The 27,833-nt window shown below is 39.2% G+C and overlaps 1 protein-coding gene across 5 annotated transcripts in view; it reads left to right on the top strand.

Annotated features, from left to right (window-relative positions):
- The window catches only part of LOC105490674 (leucine rich repeats and calponin homology domain containing 1), a 204,122-nt gene that overhangs the window by 95,175 nt on the left and 81,114 nt on the right, over positions 1-27,833 (top strand). For all 5 annotated transcript variants that reach the window (XM_011756544.3, XM_011756546.2, XM_011756543.2 and 2 more), the window contains exons 2-3: positions 4,971-5,115; positions 23,791-23,917. In XM_011756544.3, the coding sequence (XP_011754846.2) occupies positions 4,971-5,115; positions 23,791-23,917 (272 nt within the window). The remainder of the gene's footprint in view (positions 1-4,970; positions 5,116-23,790; positions 23,918-27,833) is intronic.

Raw genomic sequence — 27,833 nt, 5'->3', positions numbered from 1 at the left:
TGTAACTTATTTGTCTTACCATTACATTTTTCCCAAGTTTGAAAACAGAACACTTTTAAAATTCAGATTATATGATGGAATATATATTCTACAGTGAAATGTCAAATTTATTAACATAATATGCAAATATTTAATTACAGTATTGGTGGGTTTGTATTTTATAACTTCTTGTGATATTTAACTGCTGCTATTAATTATGATGATGAAACAAAATTTCTTGGATTTTGAATATTTTTGACTTAAAATATTTGAATTCAGAATAAATTTGACTTATTCACATAAATCTTAGCTCTGAAAAGAATGTTAGAACTCATCTAGTTTTATATACTTTAATATTACCTATTCAGAAATGGAGGCCCAGAAAATTGAGCAACTTTCTCAAACATTTCAGGTGGTCGTAGATTTAGAACTAGTCTTCTGCTCTCAGGTTAGAGTGGTTTCTATTATTAATTTTATGCCTCGTTGTCCTTTAAAAGGTTCGTAGCTATGTGACAGTATTTCTACAAAAATACGATTTTCTTCTTGCTTAAAGAAACATTAGTGACACTGAAATCACAGAAACACTCCCATTACCTAAAATAGTTCTTGAAATATTCTACGTGCATATATTCTATATCTTGTTCATTCAATTAGATAGTATAGTTCTAGCAGTTCTCAGGAAAGGTAAAGTTTGGAATGTAAACTGGGCCCTCAGTGGAACTTCCTTGGAGTTGAACCTGAAGGAAACAACACATACAAGTTTCCTGGGCAAATTTCCAGCCGTGTAGCACATCAAGATCACTACGTCTAGTCAAGTGTTTCAAAAAGGAAGAACGCAGGAGACTTCTGGAATTCTTTTCTATTTAGATTCTAAACATTCGTGAAAGGAGGCTTGCTTCAATATTTTCCTTAATTTAATATGAGGAAATTCACAGTTTGCTCTGGCCTCTTAATTCTTTTTAAGTGAAACGAAATTCTTTGTGCAGAGAAAGAATAAGAATGCTGATAGGCGAATGAGACAGAGGTATGTATACACACAATTACATATGTTATCATAATGTGTATATATTACATATCACAATCAAATAAGCAATGCAGTGATATTTCTAAAGACACAGAAGTATCTACAGTGAGAAGTCATCCTCCCATTCACTCCTGTCTGCCTAGCCAGAGATCCTTTCTCCAGAAACAACCACTTTAAACAGTTTCTTGTATAGCTTTCCGGACATAATCTACTTATATTTAAATAATTATGTAAATATTCATTAAAACCCACAAATACTATATGCACTGTCCTGCAACTGTTTTTTTTTTTTTTTTTAAACATTTAGAATCTATTTTGAAGTTTGTTTTGTATCAGCACATGTAGAGCTGCTTCATTCATTTTTGTGGCTGCATAGTATTAGTATTCCATTATGGAATATAATGTTTAATATTACATTCCATCACACAAAATAGAATTAATATTATATTAATATCAATTGATTTAATTTTAGCATATTTATGATGTTTGTTAATGGTATATTAATACTTAACCAGTCTTGTATTTTATTTTCCTTCCATCTTTTGCTCTTTGAAACCATACTGGTCGGGCGTGGTGGCTCATGCCTGTAATCCCAGCACTTTGGGAGGCCAAGGTGGGCAGATCACCTGAGGTCTGGGGTTTAAGACCAGCCTGGTCAACATGGTGAAACCCCATCTGTACTAAAAATACAAAAATTAGCTGGACATGGTGGTGTATGCCTATAATCCCAGCTACTCAGGAGGCTGAGGCAGGAGAATTTCTTGAACTCAGAAGGCAGAGGCTGTAGTGAGCTGAGATCACACTACTGCACGCCAGCCTGGGTGACAGAATGAGGCTCTATCTCAAAAAAAAAAAAAAAAGAAAAAAAAAAGGAACCATGCTAAAAAAATAGGTCATTTGCATATGTATAAGAATATCTGTAGATAAGAAAGACTGCTACGTTAAAGTGTATGTGCATTTGTAATATTTACAGATATTACCGAAAAATATCCTTCATTCACATCACCATGGCCTCAATATTACAATGTGTTTATCAGATTTTTTTATATTCACCATTCTAATAGATGAAAAATACTATCCCATGTAGTTGTAATTTGTGTCACTCTAATTTGAGTGTGGTTGATCCTTTTTTCATATGCTTAAGAGCCATTTGTATATCATTTTCTGTGAGCCATCTGTTCATATCTCTTTTTTTTTTTCTTGTTTACGATTTGTCTTATTTCTGTCAACTGTAGAAACTCTGTGTATAAAAAATTTGCCTATTGGGTTTATGAATTGTAGAACTTTCCATCCTCCCCCATTCCTTGATTGTCATAAATGTTTATGGTGAAGATTTTGATTTAAAAATGCCATACTTTTGTGTGTGTGTTGAATTTGGCACTCTCGCTTTATACTATTCATACAAAGCCTTCCCCATTCTGAGATCATAAACACAACCCATGCTGTCCTGGTGCTGTTACGGCTTTTCACAGTAGATCTCTCATTCATCTAGACTTTATTGAGATAAAAGGTGCGAGATAGGTAGTCATGTTTTTTTTTTGTTTGTTCGTATTAGGTGGCTATTCAGTTTTCTCAAACTATTGGCCTTGTGTCTTTTCCCTGTTGATTTGAAATGCCACCTTTATTACATACTTCAGTGGTCCCCAACCTGTTTGGCACCAGGGACCGGTTTTGTGGAAGACAGTTTTTCCCCAGGCCAGAGTGGGGGATGGTTTCGGGATAACTCAAGTGTATTACTTCATTGTGCACTTTATTTCTGTTATTACTACATTGTAATATATAATGAAATAATTATATAACTCACCATAATATAGAATCAATGGCAGCCCTGACCTTGTTTTCCTGCTCTAGACGGTCCCATGTGAGGGGGATGGGAGACAGTGACAGATCATCAGGCATTAGATTCTAACAAAGAGCACGCAACCTAGGTCTCTTGCATGCACAGTTCACAGTAGGGTTCGTGCTCCTATGAGAATCAATGCCCGAGATGATCTGACAGGAGGCAGACCTCAGGCGGTAATGTGAGCAGTGGGGAGTGGCTGTAAATACATATGAAGTTTCACTTGCCAGCCTGATGCTCACCTTCTGCTGTGCAGACCTCTACCAGTCAGGTCCATGGCCTTGATTTCCATATGTATGTCTCTTGACCCATTTCCCATCTTAGTAATTCATGCCATTGACCTTCCCATCTATCCACCACATTGCTTTATGATGTGTTTTTAGTATCCAGGAGAGTTCATCCTCTCAGGGCTCTTTGTTGAGAAATACTTTACTATTTTCACATTATTTTACCGTGAGGTCTTTAGAATCAACTTGTATAATAACCCCAACAAATTTTTTTAAATTCTGGAAGTATTTTTTTGTTTAAATTGGAAGTGCCTTAAATTATACAGATATAATTAATTGTCATCACCTGTTAAAATTTTGCCTTAGTAGCATTTTAAAGTTTTCGTCATATAAATTTTGCATATTCCTTAAGATTTGCTGGGGATTTTGCCCTTTTGCTATTATCATAAATTACATGTCTTCTTTTGTGTCATTTTGCTGGTGTGTGTAAAATATATAAAATATCCCTTAATAAGGTTGTTTAAAAATAAATATTGTATTCTACCAAATGCCTTTTACATATCCTTGAAGATGATCATGTACTATTTTACTTTGGTCTGTTTATAAGGTGAATTGTTTTGATAGTATAAGATCTTTGTATTCCCTATGCTCCCATAAAAAAGGATGATTTCATGTCCTTTGCAGGGACATGGATGAAGCTGGAAACCATCATTCTCAAAATTATTCCTTAAAAGTTTGTTAGAATTGTCCCTCTGAAGCTAACTAGTCCTGATTTTGCTTATTTGTGTATTTATTTATTGGAGGGAAGGTGGCTCTTTAACATCTATTTAATCTGTGATATTGACATATTTACATTTTCTGTGTTTTCTTTGGCTAAGGTATGGTTCCTTAAGTATATGTTACATATTTACTGATAATCTTCAGTTACTGTTTGAGTCCCTCCTGATACAGGGTGAGGTTATCTATTATTGTTGAGTTGTTTTCAAAAGTGGTGGTTCTTATATTCTGTGTTTTATGGAATTTGACAGTCACATCTCCCATTCATTTTGATATTAAGATATTAAAGACTATTTAGATATTAAGATATTAAGGACTATTGCATAATTTTATCATTGGGATGGTAATACTGTAGGCCATACTGTATGATTACACTGTTCTGAGGACTATGATTGCTTTCTTTGGTACATTTGCCCAGTGGTGTCCAGTTTTACTGCTGATTGTGCTTCATAGAATCAGTTCTTAATAGACACAATTTATCTCAGTCTTATATATTATAAGCTCTCAGTAATTCTAGTGAATAAAATACTTGGTTATTGTCTGTTATGTGTTCATTTGTAAAGAATGTAAAAGACATGTTCCTATAAAAATTAGCCAGGTGTGGTGGTGCGTGCCTGTAGTCCCAGCTACTCGGGAGGCTGGGGTGGGAGGATCACCTGAGCCCGGGAGGTTGAGATTGCAGTGAGCTGAAATCGTGCTACTGCAGTCCGGTACAGGCAACCAAGTGAGATCCTGTCTCAAAAAAAAAAAAAAAAAAGCAAACTTGAATTAATAATTTTGGTAAATATGTATGTATTCAGATATGTTAAAGGATAGCATTTTACATACTTGTCTGGTAGAATTAGTTGGAAATAAAATAATTTTTAGATACAGTAAAAAGTTCTTTAGAGAGCTAAAAAGTTTTAACGGCATTTTTGCTTTTCCAAATCCCATGTGTTCCAGAATTTGTCAAGGAAATAGAAAAAGGAAATAGAAATCACAATGCTGTAGTAACAGAGGTGCAAAAAAAATGATAATGTTGGTCAAAATGTATAATGTTAAGAAAAACAGTGTTTGTGGTTAATAAAAGTATATTGATTTTGTTCAAATTTTATTGAGAAAATATTCTCTCCTTTTCTCATAGATTTATCTAAAAACAGACTGGTTGAAGTTCCAATGGAATTGTGCCATTTTGTATCACTGGAAATTCTTAATCTGTATCACAACTGTATCAGAGTCATTCCTGAAGCCATCGTTAATCTCCAGATGCTGACTTACCTGAACTTGAGGTAGGTTAAACATAAAAGTTGTAATCAAATTCAATGAAAGAAATAAAAAACTTATGCTTTCATTTCTATCCATTTTTTTCACTCTTTGCAATTCTTGATTTTTCTTTGATGTAGATCCCACAAAGATGTTTTAAGTAATAACTTTTCTAATAAATTTGTAATGTTGTTAATACTGCTCTTGGTGCAAGACTTCCCTGAATGTCAATATGACAAGGGTTTTTTTAAAAAAATGATTTATATCATTTATTCTCTTTGTCTACTTGGTATTTGTAAGGTTGTAATTATGTTGTCTTCAAGTATTCATGTAGATTTTGGAGGAGGAAGTATAAGGGAAGTGAAAAAGAGTTTGGTTGTCGGGACAGACAAGGATCAAAAAAAAAAAAAAAAAGAGAGAAAGCCTGGGTGAGCTTTGGCAATTATTGATAACATTGGGCCTTGCTACCTAGTACTAATTGAGCTCATTCACTTTAAGCCTTCTTAAGAAAGTTGAGGAGCACTGAACAACTGTAGCCAGATACGAAGTTTGCTATCTATCTTTCCATCCCACTAACTTAGGTCAGTGTTTGCTGAGCATGGTTTAGTAATGTGCATTGATTGATTATGTACAACATGGTATCATGTATTAATGCTCCTGAGTAGCTCTGATGTTAAGAAAATCAGTTATTTTAAGGCCTTGGTTTTAGACTTTGCAGCTAGGTGCTCTGGTCAAATTCTAAATCCTTTCCCCATATCTGAGATGTCAGGAGAGGGAGGGAAGCTGTTTTATCAAATCTATCTTTACCGTGAATACAAGATCCCCAATTGCAAGCCTGAATGTAACCTTTTCTCATGTCAGTTGTGTCATGTTGGTGTGCAAAGGGGAGCAAGGCTTGTGTTGAGTAACAGATATACCCGACATCAAACTTCAGAAAGTTCAATGAACCAGGTATAATGTCAGTGGTTTTTTAGTTTTGATTTAGTTTTGATTGTTGTTTTGATTTAGTTGGCTACCAAAAATTACTGGTTTTCTCTTGTTTTCCTTGAAGTCAAAAATGAGTTTCTGGCTGGGTGCGGTGGCTCCTGCCTGTAATCCCACCACTTTGGGAGGCTGAGACGGGTGGATCACCTGAGGTCAGGAGTTTGAGACCAGCCTGGCCAACATGGTGGAACCACATCTCTACTAAAAATACAAAATTAGCTGGACGTGGTGGCGCATGCCTGTAATCCCAACTATTCAGGAGGCTGAGGCAGGAGAATCACTTGAACCTGGGAGGTGGAGGTTGCAGTGAGCAGAGATTGTGCCATTACACTCCAGCCTAGGAGACAAGAGCAAAACTCCATGTCAAAAAAATAAAATAAAATAAAATAAAGAGTTTCCGTTGCATTTCTGTAGAAGTGCTTTTTTTTTGAGATGGAGTCTCACTCTGCCACCCAGGCTGGAGTGCAGTGGTGTGATCTTGGCTCACTGCAAGCTCCGCCTCCCAGGTTCACACCATTCTCCTGCCTCAGCCTCCCAAGTAGCTGGGACTACAGGTGCCCGCCACCACGTCTGCTAATTTTTTGTATTTTTAGTAGAGACACGGTTTCACCGTGTTGGCCAGGATGGTCTCGATCTCCTGACCTCATGATCTGCCTGCCTTGGCCTCCCAGAGTGCTGGGATTACAGATGTGAGCCACCGTGCCTGGCCAAGTGCGTTTGTTTTTTTATCAGGGTTGAAAAAAATCCTAGCAGTTTTTTAAGTAGCCTTAACTTCTTTTTGGTAAATAAGGTGTAGGTTACTGTTAGGATCGTCTGGAGGCTCATGTATCTAATCTTCACTTCTGCAGATTTCTGACTTATCTGACCGTTTTGAATTTTCTTGCTGTTTCTGACATAGTAGGGTGTTAATAACCTTGGAATTTCCTGGTGCAGCAAGCATAGGTGTCTATAGAATTTGCATCAGTATCTCCCTAAGACATCTGTACTCTAATTCCAACATATACAGGGGAAAGCATGTGTAGTTCACTTACCTACTCCTGTCCTGCTGTGACATTTTCACTGCTGGTAGTCCTGGATGCAGTAAGTCTATATATTTAACTTTGCATTGTTGTATTTAGTCCATGTTCATTGAGAAACTTTTGGGTATAGATGACATTTTACTTTTACGATGATAGGGATTTTAAAATGCTAATCATACCAGATAATGTAATCTTAAAATGTATATTATATTTTTAGAACATTAGTAAAATGGTTTTGGTTTCCATGTCACACCTAGTTGAGAAGAGATTATTGCTGTCTTCAAATGGGTAGGAAGTATATATTGGAGTATGGATCCGAGGATGTTTTAAGGCAAAGATGGAGAATTCATTGAAACTGATGATGGCTGAAGAGGACCATGTGGTATGTTATAAGCAGTGTTTTGTGATGAATTCCTGGTAATGGAAAGGAAAAAGAATATAGAAAGAGGCTGTTAAGCATCTAACTCTTTAAATATTGTTTTCAGTCTGTAATTTTTAGCTTCATGGTTGTATCTGTTTTCTTCAACGTACGTGGGTCATTCTGTTTTTGTTCTGTTTTTCTTTGTCCACTTCTGCTACTTTTAATAATGCCATGTCTGAGACCTGTTCTCCCGTATTGAATCATGTGCTCTTTGAAGGAATTTGACAAATAGAGAAAATATGAGAAAAAGCTTACCTCTCTGAGGTATTGTATAAAGATAAAAGAAAAATGTGTGGCTATCCTCTAAACTTTTTGAAAGCCAGATACTATATACACATACATATATATACACACACACACACACACAAAATTATTTTTAAAACTTCCTATAAATTTATTACATGAGTATAAATGTATGACATAAAGTAGTATGCCGGGCGCGGTGGCTCACGCCTGTAATCCCAGCACTTTGGGAGGCCGAGGCAGGCAGATCCCTTGAACCCAGGAGTTCAAGACCAGCCTGGGCAACATATTGAAACCCCATCTCTACTAAAAAAAAAACACAAAAATAAGCCGGGTGTGCTGGCGTGCGCATGTAGTCCCAGCTACTCGGGAGGCTGAGGTGAGAGGGTCTGGGAGGTTGAAGCTGCAGTGAGCCATGATTGTGCTACTGCATTCCAGCCTGGGCAACAGAATGAGACTTTATCTCGAAATAAATAAATAAATAAATAAAATAAAAATATTAATGAGAATAATCTTTAAAGTAATCAAGAAGCTGGTCCTCTTGTGTTACTCAATTATAAGGCCTTTAATTCCTATTTGATTATTGGGTATAGTTGAAACATGTCTTCTAGGAATTGGACCCTTGAAATTGAGATATTTATCAGTTTGGGAGTGATTTGATGTTGAATGCAATATAGCTTTTTCCTAAAAGATTTATTAGTATCTGTGAAACAGTGACTGCCACATTTGTTTACTTCCAAATACGTAGTTGTATCTAGAAAATACCAGTGTCATCTAATAAAATTGTTTTGAAGTCTTCTCAGATGTTGAGTAGTATCATCCACATGATAGTGTTGTCCGTGTGAGTTCTTCCTGTCCACAGACTACCACCCCACTCCCAGCCATCCCCAAGCCTGGTAAGCAGGAGGAACGCAGAATATCGTGCCTGTGTATGATCACGACGTGATGTCTCCTCCACAACAACCGGGGTTAGCCACTGTGGCCTTTTCATGTCTTTTCTGCTCCTCCTGGATATTATTAAGTTAGCAAAATAAAATGTATATTTGTTGGGTATGGTGAAGGGACGCAGTGGACTTCGTTGACTTTTGGCCTTTGGGGAGAGACTGCCAATCCCCTCACTTGAAAAGTACGCAGAGACTTAGGATGCTGTAAACACACTGCTTTGTAGAAGAGCTAATCTAGTGTTTTTTTTCTGCAGTAGTTATAAATGGGATAGCATGCCAAAAAAAAAAAAAAAACTTATATATCCAAGAAAGAAATATATAATCAATGCAGGACATTATCATTAATTTTGATGTATGGGGAAGTCGGTGTGAATTTCTTGAAATTAAATAAACTGTAAATTACTTTTGAGCTCACCCTTAAGGTAGACGATATCAAGTATAGTATGATCTGAAAGAGCTTTAACAAATAGGCAAGTTTGTCTGATTTTATAAACAAGTACCCTAAAATACTTTCTTTTCTGTAACACTTAGAAATTTTCTTCTTATATCTATTAACTGAGAAGAAAGACTTGTTAGATAAAATAGTGCAAAGAAGCTGCTTTTCAAACTTTCACAGATTTTGTCTGTCTATACTTAAAATCAACATGATCTCACTCTATTTAGATTTTTTTCTCCTCTCAGTAAATTACATGTAGAAATTACTAATTTTGTATATTCCAAAGTAGGAGAGATGCCATATGAAGCTACTTTGAATTCATGGGAACCTTTCAAAATTGATTACACCCTCTGGAGTATATTGTGTATTTCAGCTGAGTAAACAGCCATAAATATTTGATGGTGATGATGATGATGATGATGATGGTGGTGGTGGCGGTGTTGGTGATATGTCACTGCCTAACCAGCTTTTTGGCTAATAGGTTGTCTTTAAATGTCAAAAGGCCACTTGGTGCCAACAACCTCTAGTCCCAAACTAGAGATAAATTTAGTTAGCACATGAAAAAAATCCTTACTGTGAAGTGCAGTTAAAAACACTTACATATTTTTCACATTTTCTCACGTGATAGAAATGTTATGTTTGTGGAAAATATTAATTTATTGCTGTTTATGTAGCCTGTGTTTGAAGGATCTGGGCTTTTAATCTTTGCCTCTTGGTGTTCACAACAAAAGGTTATGTTAGTTTAGTATATGTGCCACTGTGTCTTTTCCTGTTATAAAGTATCTTAATCCAAGAAATGTGGCCAAGAACAATAAAAATGATTAAGCAAGACTTGTTCCTATAGAGGAACCAACACTTTGAACCTGAATTACACAGGAAAGCCTCACAAAGTTAAAAATCTATTTTAAGATGCTGGAGAGGTGGTTGTTGATGAGCCTCATGAAGAAAATGTACCGTAGGAAAATAAAATAACCCAGACTAGCAAAACTCTTGGCAATAGTAGGAGTGTTGTGAATCTAAGAATAGGGACCTTGGTTAAAAAGTCTCATCTCACGGGTAGCGGCTGCCAAGAAATGAAAGTTCTGTATAGTATTTGATCATATTGCTTCCAGAACTCTTGGTGAGTGCTTTTACTTTTCTAGGGTGAAATACACCCAGCTAGGCCTGCTATATTCATTAGAAGTCCCAACCTCTCCCCACCTACTAGGAGTGGGTTCTGAAGCATTGCCTGTAAAGAACAGGGCGGTCTCTTGAACAAAATGTTATCACACCATAAAAGGAATCTGTTTTGGCTGCTTTCTCTGCAGCCTGGCATTCTTTTTGGCTGCTGAACAATGTGCAGAAAGAGCCAGCTTCCTGATGGTCCCATAACCAGTATCCCCACATTCCTTTGGGAGTCACACTGAGGAGTCATCTTGGATTGGGACAAGCGTCTTGCATGCTAGGGTTGCCTTAGAAAACACAGACTTTGTATTTTTTTGTTGTGAACTAAAAATTAAATTTAACTACATTTCTTCTTACTTGTAGAAGAAATGTCTTCTCTCCCTGCACTGACAATTTTAAAGAAAGTCTCAATTGTAGGATGGTGTTTCTTCTCTCTAAAAAAAATGAAAAAATTGATGGTGTCTTCCTAAACTGAAAAGGAGGAGGAATTTGGTTCCATTCAATACAAATGTGTATCCCACATTCTTTCATGAGGATCTTACCTCATTCAAAGGGAGAATGAGAAAACTTTAGTGTATATATTCATGTATATTTTCAAGCTGGTCTTTGGTAGTCAGGTTTTGTTTTGTGAAATGACAGCTCAGCAGAAAGACACCAAAAACACAGTGAACTGAACTGGAGTTTGAAAGTGAACTGGCTTAAAATTTGAAAACATTTTTCACAGGATAGCAGAGATGGAAGGGGCCATTGGAGTCATCCAGTGCATGTGCACGGCCAACCATGTGGAGTTTAAACTTTGCCTTTTCTAGTGCTCTTTGGGCATCTGTTATCAAGGTGGAACCTGTAGCCAGTGGTCCCTAAAATTATTAATGTGTTTATAAATTATTGTGCCTGTAAAATTATGTCCGTTGCCATTGGTAGCTGACAGGCTTTATGAAGTGTGACTGCGTGAATGATTGACTGTTTCTTATCAGATTCCATTCCTTTTAGGATAGTTCATACTTGGCATAACTTCCAAAGAGGATTTTCCCATTATTACATATCACCCAATCATAGCTGTTGTTTCAGATCAGTGTGTGTATTGAAAAAAAGAACAGAGCGACACAAAAGGGATATTATGACTTCGATAACGAGAGTACTGTCAGAATTTGTTGGTTTTGTTTTCAGTTCTGTTTCTGATCTTAATAGAGTTGTTAAGATCTTTGTGCAGCAGGTTAGTGCTCTGGAACTGAGGTAAATACCCACTCCTCATTCAATTGTATATATGTTTTTGTTTATATGATTGTCAAAGTTTATTCTGCCAGCCCTAAATGAACAAGTTCCAAATTGCATTTATTTGTCTAACGAGACAGATAAAAAGCACCGTGAAACATTGCCATTTCATCAATAATCAACTTACTATATATCCTCTAAGAACACTGCACTTTACCAAGTCCTATAACAAGTACTGTAGAGAAGAAGTGAGAATTTTTTTTTTTTTTTTTTAAAGAACATACATATGAAAGGTGTGGATTTCAGGGATCATCACCACCACCACTTCCCCGCTTGCTTGCCTGCCTGCCTGCCTGCCTGCCTGCCTGCCTGCCTGCCTGCCTGCCTGCCTGCCTGCCTGCCTGCTTTCTTTCTTTCTTTCTTTCTTTCTTTCTTTCTTTCTTTCTTTCTTTCTTTCTTTCTTTCTTTCTTTCTTTCTTTCTTCCTTCCTTCCTTCCTTCCTTCCTTCCTTCCTTCCTTCCTTCCTTCCTTCCTTCCTTCCTTCCTTCCTTCCTTCCTTCCTTCCTTCCTTCCTTCCTTCCTTCCTTCCTTCCTTCCTTCCTTCTTTCTTTTCTTTTCTTTTCTTTTCTTTTCTTTTCTTTTCTTTTCTTTTCTGTCTTTCTCTCTCTCTCTCTCTCTCTCTTTCTTTCTCTCTCTCTCTCTCTCTCTCTCTTTTCTTTCTGGGTCTTGCTCTGTTGCTCAGGCTAGAGTGCAGTGGTGTGATCACAGCTTACTGCAGCCTCGACCTCTCTGGGCTCAGGTGACCCTTCCATGTCAGCCTCACTAGTAGCTGGGACTACAGACGTGCACCACCATGCCCAGCTAATTTTTGTGTGTGTTTTTTGTTTGTTTGTTTTTGTAGAGATGGAATTTTGCTATGTTGTCCAGGCTGGTTTCGAACTCCTGAGCTCAAGTAATCTGCCCGCCTTGGCCTCCCAAGGTGTTAGAATTTACAAATGTGAGCCACCATGCCCAGCCACCACTACTTCTTAATAGCTAAATAGGATTTAAGATTTGATCATCACACCATCAAATCTGAGCCCTTCAACAACCCTTAACTTTAGATAGGATATAGGAAAGTGGTTTATCCCTAGGCTACACTATTTCATAATTAATAGAAATGAATGGGATATATTTCTTTGACATTTTATAGGTCACTAAGCACTTTCACCTCTGTTATCTTATTGAACATGATCTCTATTGCATTCCATGCTCCTTAGGACAGTTTCATAATTGTGAAAATAGGTATTAGGGATTTTCCAAGGGAACAAAATAAGTATTTAAACAAGGAAGGCCTTTGTATTTTTAAAATTCCTACTGTAGCTATAATTGGCTCTCATTTTTATTTCTAATACTATAAATTTGTGCATTCTTTCTTTTTCTTTATCCACTTTTGCAGAAGATGGTGTGTTTTAATAACTTTTTTTAAACTTAGCTTTTGATTTTGGATATTTTGCTCATTGAGTTCTAGTGATTTTTTCTTTTCTTATAGGAGCATTTAAGTCCACAGTTTTCCTGTGTGTAGTGCTTTAGCTGACTCCTAAAAGTTTTGCTGTGCAGTGGTTTTTAATCACTCCCAGTCTTTTCTACTTTCCGGTATTACTTCTGTGGCTTGTGAGTGTTAAATTTCTTTTTTATTTTCATTTTTGGTGGGGGGCAGGGTCTTGCTCCATCGCCCAGGCTGGAGTGCAGTGGTGCGATTATGGCTCACCACAACCTTGACTTTCAAGGCTTAAGCTATCTTCCCACCTTAGCCTCCCCAGTAGCTGGGACTACAGGCATGCACCACCATGCCAACCTAATTTTTAGATTTTTTTATAGAGATGGAGTCTCACTCTGTGGCCTAGGCTGGTCTCAAACTCCTGGACACAAGTGATCCACCCACCTCAGACTCCCAAAGTGCTTGGATTACAGGCGTGAGCCACCACACCTGGGCTAAATATTTATAGAACAGTTTTTAAAGTTATCTCTAAAAGTTTACTTTTAATTTAGTTATATTGTGTCAGAGAATATTTTCTGTTTGAAATAGATGCATTTAGATTGGTCAAGTATTGCTATGTATAGTTAATTTTGTAAATATTCCACATATGCTTGAAAACAATATATGTTTTCTAAGTTTGGTATGCAAGGTTATAGTAAGTACAGCAAATTTAGCATTTTAATTTGGGGCTTCACCTTTCCTCCATCGTAACACATTTTGCATCTGCAGGTCTGCAGGCAGAGATAACCTGGAAAGGTACGTTAGACAAGGCACCTGGTACTCTTTTTGCCTGTTGCAAAATTGTTCACAATTTTTTTCTGATACTCCAAATACTTCAGATTTATTTATTTATCAAGACATGTCGAGTCTCGTTCTGTCACCCAGGCTGGAGTGCAGTGGCATGATCTTAGCTTATTGCAGCCTCCGCTTCCCAGGTTCAAGCAATTCTCCTGCCTCAGCCTCCCGAGTAGCTGGGATTACAGGCATGCACCACCACGCCCGGCTAATTTTTGTATTTTTAGTAGAGAAGGGGTTTCACCATGTTGGTCAGGCTGGCCTCGAATTCCACACCCCAGATGATCCGCCTGCGTCAGCCTCCCAAAGTGCTGGGATTATAACTGTGAACCACTGCGCCCAGCCCAAATACTTCAGATTCCTATCACCACATACAAGAATTGTACACCTTCATGAACTATTTGAACAGGTCTGTAGGTAGCAAAAACCAAAAAGAATGAAAAGAATATCATCAGTGATATTCAGTGGGGATGGTGAAATGTTTCCTTTCAGATCGTGTGTCCTCAGAACTGGGAGAGCTTGTTTGTGTGTGGGTGGCTGTGGGGGGGTGGGGCTGAAGCAGTAGCTAGTGTTTTAGGGCCGTTCATTTACTTTGTTCAATCAATACTTTGAATGGGTGACCTTCACGGAATTTAAGTAAACTGTTATGAGTTGTGGCCCCTCAAGTAAATTAGTCCCAGAGCCAGACCGTTGTGACCTCAGTACCAGGAGGAGAGAACAGCCTGGGATTTTCAGCAGAGGCAACCTTTGAACATTTGATCATGGTGCCAAAAACCTGTAAGCAGTTGTTTACAGAGTTCTTAGGACCAGCCTGGAGTCCTTTCATTCCACCTTGCGTGATAAGATCGGTAAAGGAAGTCTCACTTTCTGTATTCCTTAGGAGTCCCTAGGTTTTTTAACTTAGATTTTTAGAATCCCGGAAGGAAATATCTGCTGCCACAGCACTTTTAAAATACATGATCAATGTTCAGGTAGGATGTAGGTGATATCAGCTTGGAGAGAAGTTGACTAGTTATGTTAGACATAAAGTCTTAGGATTTACACACATTTTGTATTTTCTCAGAGCTTAGAACAGGGTCTTGGACAGAGCAGGAACTCAGCAGGTGTAGAAAATAATCAACTTTTCAGTATTTGACACGATAGTGCCTTCCTCTGTTGTCTTTGGTCACATGCTTTCCTGGTCACTTTTCTACTTCTTCCTGTTTCTTCTCTATTACAGTATCTGGATATTATTTCTCTTCCTGCAACTTACTGCTAGAATGCCCCAAAGCTTTGGTCTTAAATCTTCTCTCCAAGACCTTATGCCTCTTGTGTCTCAAATATATTCTTTATCCCTTTGACTCAGTTGAGCACTAGCCCTCATTTCCCCAGTTCCCTAATATTCAGTTCCTCTTAGATGTCCTAGTGACCTTCAAATTCCAGTATGTGTTAGACTAAGCCCATTTTCTTCTTTTCCAAATTAGTGTATCTTCGATCCTTGCTTCTGTTCATGCTCCTACTGTTTTTCTCCAGCACCCCAGCTCAAAAATCTCAGAAATAAACTTTGACCCCTTTCCTCTATTCATTTTTACATAAATCAATCATTAACTACTAGTTCAGTATCTCACTGCCCGCTGCTTGGAATTCTGTGCCCTCCTTCCACTGTTTTCCTGGGTTACCTATACTTTTTATTCCAGAGTAGATGAGAAAAGGCTGTGCTGTGTAGAGGGGAGACCACAGACTTTGATCTAAAGCCTGACCCACCCGGTTTCAAACCTGAACACAGAGACACTCACTAGCCAGGCAACTTAGAATGAATTATTTAAATTCTCTGAATGTCAGTTTTTGTGTCTGAAAAGTGGGAGGTCTTAGTGCTTATATTACAAGATGGTTGTGAATATAAATAAAATACTTGTCTTAGCGCCAACACAGTGCCTTGTACATAATAGCCAAGAAATATTTGTTGATTTGTTGAATTAAATTTTGTGGCATGCTGTGTCATCATGCAAATTGCTATACAGGTTAAGAAACATAGTGACAAAAGAGCTAGTATTTGAGTAAAGTAAGTGGATTCTGTAGTATTGTTGGCAAAGAGTAACCTCTTTGTGTAAAAATATTAGAACACTAAAGAAGAGTCTAGTTATTAGTAGTTTTCAAGTTATGCAATAGAAGCTCTCTGAAGATTCATTTCCTTGGAGGGATGCGTAGGAAGAAAGGATGTACATACACTAATAACCACGCATATTAATCTATATTACACATTCAAACATTTCTTGAAATAAATGGAGAGGAATGCGTCTTCAAATGGTAAATGGCAATATTCAGGCATCTTAATTTTTATTATGAATATTTTTATTACCTTAATGTCCCTGGATAAAAATTGATCTCAATAGACTGTGCTCACCTAAGTCAGTATCAGTATCCCTTTCCTTTTTTATGGGGGAAAGATGTTAAAGTAAAAAATACTTATTTTTGGCTAGGCGCCGTGGCTCAGGCCTGTAATTCCAGCACTTTGGGAGGTTGAGGCGGGCAGATCACGAGGTCAGGAGTTTGAGACCAGCCTGACCAGCATAGTAAAACCTCATCTCTGCTAAAAGTACAAAAATTAGCCGGACATGGTGGTGTGTCCCTGTAATCCCAGCTACTCAGGAGGCTGAGGCAGGAGAATCACTTGAAAATGTATATATTTTCTAGGCTTTGGGAGGTGGTATGGAAGAGAAGCAAAGTAGGAATACCTTCCTGGTAGTAGGAAACCGGGGTTGGTTCCATCTGGAACATAGTTCCGAATAGTGGGAGAGTTCTCTCCACTGCCCGTGTATTTTTCCTAGTCATTCAGTGACAGTTTCCTGTGTGCCAGGAGCAATGATCTGCACAGTGGTATTTTTCAAGACCCAGAGCTTAGGCAGCTACAAGTCTTAATACTTAAAACCCCACGTCTACACTGTCGCCTCTAAAAGTGTTCGAAAATTTAATATTTTTGCTGGTATTAGATAGAGTTCTCTTTGAACATCCAAAGCGCACTTGTTTTGAAAGCTCAATTGATTTTGAGCATTCAATTCCATTTTAAAATAGAGGAAATTTAAAGCAATAGTGTTTAGAGCCCAAAATTGGCCTTGATCTTTTGGAATTGAAAAACTCTTAGAAGAAAGGAGAGAAAATAATTAAGATAAAGCGAGTTATCAAAACTGCCCTTTGAAATCTAACTGTAAACATTGGTAGCTTACATGGGTTGCTGACCGTTGGGGATATATATATATATATATATATATATACACACACACACACACACACACACACACACACACACACATAAAGGAATATTTTAAGCAGTGGTTTATTTATACTCATGAGGAGATAGGCTGTTATTGTGGGAAACCAGTTCAGTTGCACGAAGCCAAATATGGTGCAGGTATGCACAGGAAAATGCACAGTGAAATAAGTGACGGTTGCAGAAATTTGCCTGAATTCAGACTCACTTTAGACACTTCTTGCTTTTCTTGCAGTTCTCTTTTCTAAAGTTAATCTTTTACCTTCTCAAAACATAGCTTTTATGTGTATGGAGTGTGAAATTGATTGGTGTAGCTTTCAAGACGGGTTTCAGATTCAATTGAAATGATGATTCTGTTTTTCTAGTCTGAAAACATTGTAAGTCTTCAAGTGATTGCCACAGTCAGGTTGTAGTTAGCATAATTGCTTTCAAAGTTAGATTTAAACGTAGGCTCCCAGATTTAATGTATATTATTTAATTAAGAGTCTATATAAAATATAAATATATAAGATAATAATAATAAATCTCTGTCCGAAAAATTAATGTCAAATGTTATTTTTTAGCTTTACATTTAAGCATAAAGATAGTCTCTATTTGATTTTAGCTTTATAGCATCAAATTACAGTTGACCGTGGTCACCAGGCAACTCAAAGCAAAGCTTTTGTTGTTGTTGTTGCTCATTGTCTCCGATGTGTAATTAATGATGGTGGGATGTAGGGGGAGGGCAGACAATGAAGGGGAAGCACTCAGTCATTAGGGGAAACAAGGGTGAGACATTTTGCCATCCTGGATTTTTCAGCATGGAACAAGCAGGAGAAAGGAAATGGTTATCTATGGATATTGTTCACTGCTGTGTGCCCCTAAAGACAACAGTCAGGTGTCATATGCAAAACAGCAAAAAGTTACTCCTTTAATGAGAAGCTAACAGGGTATTCATAAAAGAGCATAAAAACAAAATTAGGTGAGGTGTCCTGTGAAAAGGAAACTTACTAGGCTAAAGTAAAATAATTGCTGTTTACTGTAGGTCAAGTGCCAAGCACAGACAATAATATTCAAACCAACAACAACTGGATCCTGGCTAGCTCCCTTCTCTTGCTGAGACTCAGTATTGGGTAAGCCCAGAGTATCCATGCTGTGAAACCTGCCTGGCTTTCTCTGTGACTCTCTAGATGCAGGCCTGTGTCATTTCCTTAATAGTTCTGTGATGGTTGATTAATTTACATCAATAATTCCATTACTATTTGAAAACAAGTAGTAAACAGAGATTGCGATCCCTGGATATTCATGCTTTTCCAGCGAAATGGCAGGATCCTGGACTTAGGAAGGATGAGAGAAAATGTCATTTATAGGATTATATCTTGTAGTCTTGGTTATCCAGATTGGAATTAGGTACATGGTTTGTTTGGGCCTGAAATTTTATAGCCCAGCCTGGTTCACCCTGGCATGTCTGAACCATCATCTTTATTTTTAATTGGTATATGTTTATAATGAGGGTATCATTAAACCATATTTTAAAAGTGGCTGAAATTTTAGCTATTAGTATATACAATAAGTAAAATTAATAAATGAGTCATGCACCACATAATGACATTTCGGTCAATGATGGACCACATATGACAGTGGTATAGATTATAATGGAGTTGAAGAATTCCTGTGGCCTAGTGACATAGGCATTGTAGCCACATCTTAACATCTGAGTGTAACACATTACCCTTTCTATGTTTACATGTGTTTAGAGACAAAAATACTTAACACTGTTACAGTTGCCTAGAATATTCAATACAGTAACCTGTTGTACAGGTTTGTAACCTAGGAGCAATGGGCTATACCATAGAGCCTAGCGATGGAGTAGGCTAGACACCTAGGTTTGTGTAAGTACTCTCTGTGATGGTCACACAATAACACAAGGGCATAATGAAGCATTTTAAAGCAGGTGTCTTAGTCATGAAGCAACATGTGACTGTACAACAGAGCTGAGCACACCTATGCTCTTTCTGGTTACCTCCTCACTGCTTTGCCACATTAGTGGCTGGGTGAGGTTTTTTTTTTTTTTTTTTTTTTTTTTTTTGAGACGGAGTCTTGCTCTGTCACCCAGGCTGGAGTGCAGTGGCCGGATCTCAGCTCACTGCAAGCTCCGCCTCCCGGGTTCACGCCATTCTCCTGCCTCAGCCTCCCCAGTAGCTGGGACTACAGGCGCCCGCCACCCCGCCTGGCTAGTTTTTTGTATTTTTAGTAGAGACGGGGTTTCACCGTGTTAGCCAGGATGGTCTCGATCTCCTGACCTCGTGATCCGCCCGCCTCGGCCTCCCAAAGTGCTGGGATTACAGGCTTGAGCCACCGCGCCCGGCCTGGTTTAATTTTTTTATATGGATGTGGTGTTGGGCTAAGCACTTTCACATCTATAATGTTGTGTTAGGTAGGTCTTATTGTCTCTGTTTTATAGCTGAGAAAACCAGAGAGATTAAATGATTTACCTGATTTGTGGTAAATCATCTCTATGGTATTTGAACCCAGGTCTTATAATTTCACAACTGGTGGCCTTTCTTTATTTCTTGCTTAAAAGTTGGCGTAGTCTGGGAGGGGCATTCTCTTGACAGTCTGAAAGGTTTTTATAATTGGTGACTTTTCTGGCCAGGCGTGGTGGCTCAAGCCTGTAATCCCTGCCCTTTGGGAGGCCGAGACGGACGGATCATGAGGTCAGGAGATTGAGACCATCCTGGCTAACATGGTGAAACCCCCTCTCTACTAAAAAATACAAAAAACTAGCCGGGCGAGGTGGCGGGCATCTGTAGTCCCGGCTACTTGGGAGGCTGAGGCAGGAGAATGGTGTAAACCCGGGAGGCGGAGCTTGCAGTGAGCTGAGATCTGGTCACTGCACTCCAGCCTGGGCGACAGAGCGAGACTCCGTCTCAAAAAAAAAAAAAGACTTTTCTGCCACACCAAGCAGTCAATTGAGTAAATTTGTTATATAAATTTTTCTATAAATTATTTTCTAAGTGAAAATAATTTTCTGTATTCTGTTAAGTGAACCCATTCACTGAAAATACAGAGGTATATTCCAGTAGAATTTAAAAATGTAGATATTATGCTCTGTTAATAAAATCACCTGTAAGAACATAGCATGTCTTTATAATCACATATCTTAAGGAAAATAACCTTTTGATAAACCAATAATAAATAATATCAGATACTAAGATTGAGACTCAAACTATGGACATCAATAAGTGCCGTAGTCAAAATACATCAAAATAATACTCTAGAAGTAAAACCAGAAAAAGTGATTTGGTTTGTAAATTCCTTAATTTAGGAGTTAAGTGAGGGATAGTGGTACTTGAAGCCAAGATAAATGTATCCTGCAAATTTAGGCTGCCAAGAATGTTTCGATTATATTGAGCTGCCTTATTTCATCTTGAAATGATGAAATAGACAAATGAATCTAGCAGGAAGTCATTTAACTGAAAAAAATGGAAGATGAAGCATTCACAATAATATGGATCTGGTAAAAGCCCAGTGCCTTCCTTCTCTTTCTCTTTCCTCCCCACCCTGATCTTCAACCCAGACTCTACAGGGACAGTGACAAGAGACGGGTTTGGGGCAGGGGTGGAGTGCAGACTTGGCTCTGGTGATGTAGCTTGTCAGATACAATATGGCCTTATTTTCAAACGTTCTTTCATCATAGGGCCTGTTTATAGCACCAAGGCTGCAGAAGACCAGGGGTGTACGATAGTGGATTGTGGCCTGAGGCACTTACTTGCTTGAGAAAAATTGCTGCCAGACGAGTGGTTTCAAAAAGCTGAGACTGCTGCTGTGGTTGCTAGTGGGTAGAGGATTACAGGGAATGCAGCTTTTCCTCTCCTGTCTAAATATTTGCTGGAGAGCAAATGGGTTTTTGTGTGCATGTGTATTTCCTTTTTCTATTGGGGAAATTACAAGTAATACAGGAACATCCTGTGATAAAATAGATGAAGTAGAGGGAGCAGATGGATGAAGTTGAAGAAATGTGCCCCAGGTCTGTGGCATGCTGTATGATGACTAAATTCTTGGCATGGTGAATTGGTAAGTCTACAGATGATTAACTACAGTGTAAACAAGAAATGTATGGAACATGAATTTGAGATAGGCCATTCCATCAGCAGCTTTTAGTGTAAAAAGCATCCATTCCCATCAAAGAGACCATGAATGTTTTCATAAGCCTAAATTTTATTTTATTTTAAGTAAGTACCCACCCTGGAAGATTTCCAGTGAGAATAAACCCATGTAATCTCAAATACTCACACATCTGAATGAGCAGAGCTTTCTTTGTGTTTCTTAAAGTAGTATGATACATGACTCTCCCAATTCCATATCTGCTAATCTGGTTAGATCCCTGTACCAACTACTGAGACAGATAACTCAAACAGTGTAACACTGAGTTTCCAGGCAAAGAAACGTAAGGAAGATCTGAACTTGTAATTGTTAACTCTGCCAAAAATAGGAATGTAGAACTTTCTTGAAAATACTGGTCTTCGTTCTCATTACCCCTCTGCAAAAGGAGGTTTACGTATGGCTCCACATTAACAGACTTGCCTTATTGCCATTTTTCATCTGCCGATCCTCACTTTAGAAAATTGCATATTAACAAATATTTTACAACCACAAATTACATTTCGAATTATTTACTTGCAACCTTTTAATAAACTGAGTTCTTTTTTCCGGAGGAGCCTTTTTCGGAGCTTGAACAAAGCCCTCACAGCAGGGTAACAGGAAGACCCCCTCCTCCAGCTGAAAGAGTCCCACTGAGCCCCTGCTGGTGAGAGAGAGCCGTGGGAGGGCTGTGAGGCAGAAAGACAGACTGCTGGCCCTAGCTCCTCCCTTCCACCACCCCCAGAGACCAGGAGAGAGTGCCAGTGCGGGCCCATTGCCCTTATTCTCTTGGTCCAATCCTGCTAACCAGGGAAAGTGAAGAGCTGGCTGGTCCGTTGCAAGCCAGGAACCTACCAGGAGGGCTCTCAGTCTCCTCCCTCCTTCTGCTGGACCCTCTTAGAGAAAAATCTGCCTCTTTCTGGAAATAGCTTTTGCCATGGATCTGCACAATGGAGAGAAAATATGACTGTATCTTTTCTTGCTAAAACATAGTTACATGGGTCATTGAGTGCCTAAAGCAGAAGAGATATCAAGCTGTTGACAAGGCCGTGCCCAGGTTAGAAAGGTTCTTTCCACAGCACAGCACCTGCTTTTTTTGAGCCCATCAGGTAGAGATGCCCGTCAGTTAACCGGATTCCTGCCCCCTCAAAAGGGGGGGAGTCAAACTTCTAATGAAAGTGTGACATATATTCAGAAAAGTGCACAGATCGTAAGTACACATCTCAAAGAATTTTCACAAATAGGAGCACTCATGTAACACATATCCAGGTCACATTTATCATTTTCTAATGATGTTTCTTTCCTGGTGATAAAAGCACTTGTAGGAAGTTTGGAAAATATATCAAAGTATAATAACGGAAATAAAACCATCCATTGTACCTGTACCCCAAGAGGAGTACTGAGAGTATTTTGGTGTATTTCCATTCTGTCTGTCTGTCCCCCTCACATACACAGATACATGCGTGTCTATAAATACACTCACACAAGAACACTACTTCTGAAACTTTACGCATGTGTGCACAAACACGCAGCAGTTTTATTAAATAGTTGCATTGAATGACATACAGATTTTTAGATGTTTCACTCTGTGGTCGTTGGCTTCAGCACCAGAATGGCAGAGAAAGAAAGGGAAACTGAAAACCATCTGTCTTTTTACTTGGTAACAGGAAAAAGGGGCTTTTTGTGGGTGAGGAGATTGAAATAAATGGCTGACATATAAATAAGGATGATTCGTAGATTTTATTTATCCAGTATTTTCCATGTCCATGAAGACTAAGCATTGATGATAGGAAGTTCAGAAACTTCTGGGTAGAAACCCTTTTCTTGTAGAGCAGAGATGAGATAGCAACTTAGACTTTTTTGGCTCCTCTGTGGAACTGAACCCCTCTGGGCTGCAGTTCCACTTTGCCAGAAGAGCAACTTTCCTTTCTTTTTCTTTTAATTAGCTCTCTTGCAGATACCAAAACAGACTTTAACTGTAGCAACCCTTGTTTTAACAAAAGGAAGCTGAGTCAAAATGTTGGAAATGAGCCTGGTGGTTTTGTGAGTTGCAGCAAAATTATCTTTCCCATCCCTACTGCAGTGGATGAAGTGATGCCTGTGTGGTGCTGGTTGCTTTGGTCCAGCTGAGTTTCCTGCACACATTGTCAGGAGAGGGCAGTTGGCACCAGCTTCCCGTTGCTATTGGTTGTGCAGGATGTGCTCTCCATCTGGCTCCTGGCTGGCCAAGGGCTCAGCTTCTAAGTGACGGTGGGGTGGGGGTGGAGAAGGGGGTGGGGGACTGAGGGAGTGGGGGGGTTCGGGGGGTGGGAGAGAGGGGACTTCAATGGTATTCCTTGTGTTGAAGAAGGTTGTCTCTTTCAGAACTGCCCATACGCTTCTTTAAAACAGAAACAAACAAAAAAACACCATATCTTGTTTTCTTACATACTTGTCATTTGAGTTATTACATATACAGAAAGTATATTGGACTTTTTGTATTTGTAAAATGTCTTCTCAGATCACTCCTTTTTCCTTTCTTGTTAAAAACAGATTCACAGACAGTATGAAGTGGCCTTTCTGTTTACGTGTGTTCTTGTTGTATTGTCTTTGCAGTCGAAATCAGCTGTCCGCCCTGCCTGCCTGCCTGTGTGGTCTGCCTCTCAAAGTCTTAATCGCGAGTAACAACAAACTTGGATCATTACCAGAAGAGATAGGCCAGCTCAAACAGTTAATGGAGTTGGTATGTTACTGATTTTTAAGATGCTCTTTTTTGTTGGTTGACTGATCATAGCCTATCAAGGTATTCAGAAAAACTTTTCGCGACAGTTGGACAAGGTAGAGCCTCTGTTGCGTGAGGGCAGGTATATGATAAAGACATTAAGTGGGGAGAGGAACAGCTTTGAAACTTTGCTGTGACAGACACATTTCCTGGGATTTAAAGGCTTCCTGTAATTTACAGCTCCTGAAGTTTGCAGGATTTGCAGTTTCTGAAGTTTGTGGGCTATCATGTTGTAGTTAGATTTTTTTTTTCAGATTGCATATAAATTTGTAAAAAATTGTGGCTAAACTGCCAAAATAATCTACAAATAAGTTAGTAGGCCACACTTCATGCAGGTATAAAATTAAGTCAGAAGACAGAAAGAACAGGGTGCTCTGATTCTGTCGAGATTTTAGAAATCATTGTCCCAAATCGATGTAATGTTAAAATGTGACCGTGTCCCCAGGGATAGAAAAGGAGAACGAGCTGTAGATGAGGAGAGACAGATTATAAATGTGTGTGAAGCTGAGATGCACTGTTCTATTTCAGCTCTTTCACTACTCATTTATTTATTTACCTTTCTTCTAAATTGGGAAAGAATGAATGTTTTCTAAACTTCCATTGAGCTAACATAGGTAAAGGAAGACACAGGAGTTAGCAGTCAGGGCATGGGCTTATTCCATCCTGACCCTGTGTCAGGATGTGATTAAATGATGAAAAGGGCACAGTACCTGTCTTCCAGTAGATTCCAGTCTAGAACATTGATGGTCGATAAGTTTTGTCTTTCGTGCCAGCTCCTCTGGATCCACCTGGAGCACCACGGTGCTGGCCTGTGAGGCCCAGATAGAGAATGCTGTGATTGCTTAGTCATGTCTGTAGTGGGATTGGTCCAGGAGAGTGATGGCACCCATGTCACCTACGTGTCAACTTTGACTTTAATATAAAAATTAATAATTGCTATAGAAAGGCATTAGAGCTATAGAAGGTGTCTTTTTCATGGATTATTTGATAGCATTGTCCAAAACTCATTCCAACTAGCTCACACCAAAAGTCAGGGTTGGTTACAGGATGCAGGGGTCCATCAGATCACTTACTATAAAGACATTTGGTCACAGATCACGAGTGACTAGGACAAGACACAGGAATGTTATGAAGGACCGTGGCAGCGGTTCATTTTTCTCCTCAGCTTTTCCTCTTCCATACAATGGCAGAGGTTGCCCAAGTTTAAATATTCTCCCAGGTAAAGTACCTAGCAAGACACCTACTGGCATCTCTCAGCCCTGGGTTCTAAGTGAGAGGCAGATCTGGCCTGATGTTCTCCCCTGACTTAGTCTGCTGTGCCCAAGACACATGGTCGTGCTGCTCAGATGTGGATGTTGGGCTGCCACCAAAGGGGGTAATTCTGAAAGAAGACAGATGTTCATTTGAGCAGACGGTGCCCACCACCCCCCCCCCATCCCCGAAAGTTTCTATTACAAGAAGCATGTGCACGAGGCAGGGAATGATTGATTAATTCAGTCTTCGGGTTGTGAGAGGTTTGGAAAAGAAGAGCCCTTTGAGAGGCCCCTTAAATAAGGCCCATGTGGGATTTCCTAGGAGGAAAAAATAAGTCAGGGACAGGGACAGGGAAAGCATTCAAGGAGAAGGGACAGCTCGTGCAAAGGCAGTACATCCTAGAAGTCAATGTCGTGCTTGGGAGTGGGAAGCTGTTGAATCCTGCTGAAGTGTAGGTAGATAGAATGGGGCTGGGTACGCCATCCTCACACCCACCGCCTTATATTTAGGCCATAGGCAACTCCTTTACAGGGCATTCGAGGACCTCTGTGGTCAGCCCCCTGCTCACATCTTCTGGTTCATCTCTTGCCACTGACACCTTCACTCTCCAAGTTCCTACCTTCTGGGAATGCACCTTGTTCATTTTCACTTCCGGACTTGTGCACCCATCACTCTTCCATCAGGGGCTGTTTCTTCTTCCCCACTCCTTTCTTGGTTAGTTCTTAGCCAAGTTAGATGTCACTTCATCCAAAAAGCCTTCCCAGATCCTCCAAGCCTGAGTTAGGTGCTCCTGAGGCAAGCACTCCATTCTTATTACTGAATTTTCATAGCATCACGGTTGTTTCCTTACTTGGCTTTCTCTGTGCTAGCTCCCCCGACACCCTGAAAGCTGCTTACTTGCCGTTGCATCCCAGGTGCCTGGCACCTGATAGGCACCCAGCAGATGTTTGCTGAATGGTACTGTTGAATGGTGGAAGGTGAGCCTGGAAAGATGGCTGGAGGAGATTGTGAAGACCTCAGGTGCTGGGCATGGATGGGGTTGTGGGGGCAGGAAGACTGAATCTTGCTGTCCACATAACTCAGAAGGTGCCATTTTAACTGGTTCTAGGAAACAAAAATTTCCTAGATAAAAGCTTTGGATGAAAGTCACGGTCATATGCTGCTTCTTTTTCTTTTAATGCTTCTTTTAGGTATCTGATAGCCACAGAATCCATCATTGCTAAAATTTGGGTTAGGACCTGCAAATACAACATGAATAACAATTTTTTTTTAAAATCAGACTTTATTTGTAAGAGCAGTTTTAGGTTCACAGCAAAATTGAGAAGAAGGTACAAAGATATCCCACATACCCTCTACTCCCACACATGCACAGTCTCCCTGTCATCAACATTCTCCACCAGAGTGGTACATTTGTTACAATCTGTGATCCTATCCCAACACATCAATGTCACCCAAAGTCCATAGTTTACATTAGTGTTCACTCTTGGTGTTGTACATTCTATCTGTTTGTGTAAATGTAGAATGACATGTGTCTTTCGCTACCCTCCAAATCCTCTGGGTCATCCCTCCCTCCTCCTTAACCCTGGAAACCACTGATCTTTACTGTTTCCGTAGTTTTGCCTTTTCCAGAATGTCATCTAGTTGGAACCATACAGTATGGAGCCTTTTCAGATTGGCTTCTTTCACTTAGGAATATGCATTTAAGTTTCCTCCAAGTTTTTCCATGGCTTGACAGCTCATTTTTTTTAGTGCTGAATAATATTCCACTGCCTGCACAGTTTATCTTCTCACCTCCTGAGGGATATCTTGGTGGCTTGCAAGTTTTGCCAATTATGAATAAAGCTGACAAGTTGATTTTTTTTTTTTTTTTCATTATTTGAGTTCCCGTGCAGATGGGTGGCACATGGGTGAGATCAATCTTCTGGAACTTTTTGGCGCTGATATGTGCTTCTGTCCCATGAACCTTGAGTGTAAGTGACATCGCATGCCATCCATCCGCTGTGCTCTAGAGCTGTGTCAGCTAGCTCATCTGTTAGCAGGTGGCACATGTGCTGAGCCTGAGAGTCAACCTCATACCAGAGCAGAGCTTTCCCCAAATACCCTTCCTCAGCTGCAGGGCTGACATGTGTAAACAGCCTTGTCTCCAGCGTCAGAACACACTGGCTGTTGGATGGCTCTAAGGGACATCCCGTACTTTTCTTGGGCACCCTGTCCTACATCCTAGTTACAGGACTGTCTTCACCTGATTCTTAGGTCTTTTCTCCACCCGCAATAACTGTTGAACCCACAAGTTCTAGGATCTTAGAGCAATAGGGGATTGTAAAAGGCATTTAGTCCAAACTCTTGACGTCTTATGAATGAAGAAACCCGAGGCAGAAAGCCAGTGCATGACATATGGAAGGTCACCCCTCTGTAGCTAAATTGTAACATAAGCTGAAACACCCTCACCCAGCACAGTCCTGTGGAAATATAATGTAAGCAGTAAATGTGATTTTAAAAGTACTGGTAGATACATTTACAAAAAAGAAGCAAGTGAAATTGATTGTAATAATATGTATTTAACCTAAAATAACCAAAATATTATTTCTTCGTCACTTGTATAATATAAAAAAAATTAATGAGA

This window comes from Macaca nemestrina, chromosome 16, assembly GCF_043159975.1.
Source record: "Macaca nemestrina isolate mMacNem1 chromosome 16, mMacNem.hap1, whole genome shotgun sequence".
Classification (NCBI taxonomy): domain Eukaryota; kingdom Metazoa; phylum Chordata; class Mammalia; order Primates; family Cercopithecidae; genus Macaca; species Macaca nemestrina.
The sequence above is the reverse complement of the archived record's forward strand: the minus strand, read 5'-3'. Positions and strand labels throughout refer to the sequence as shown.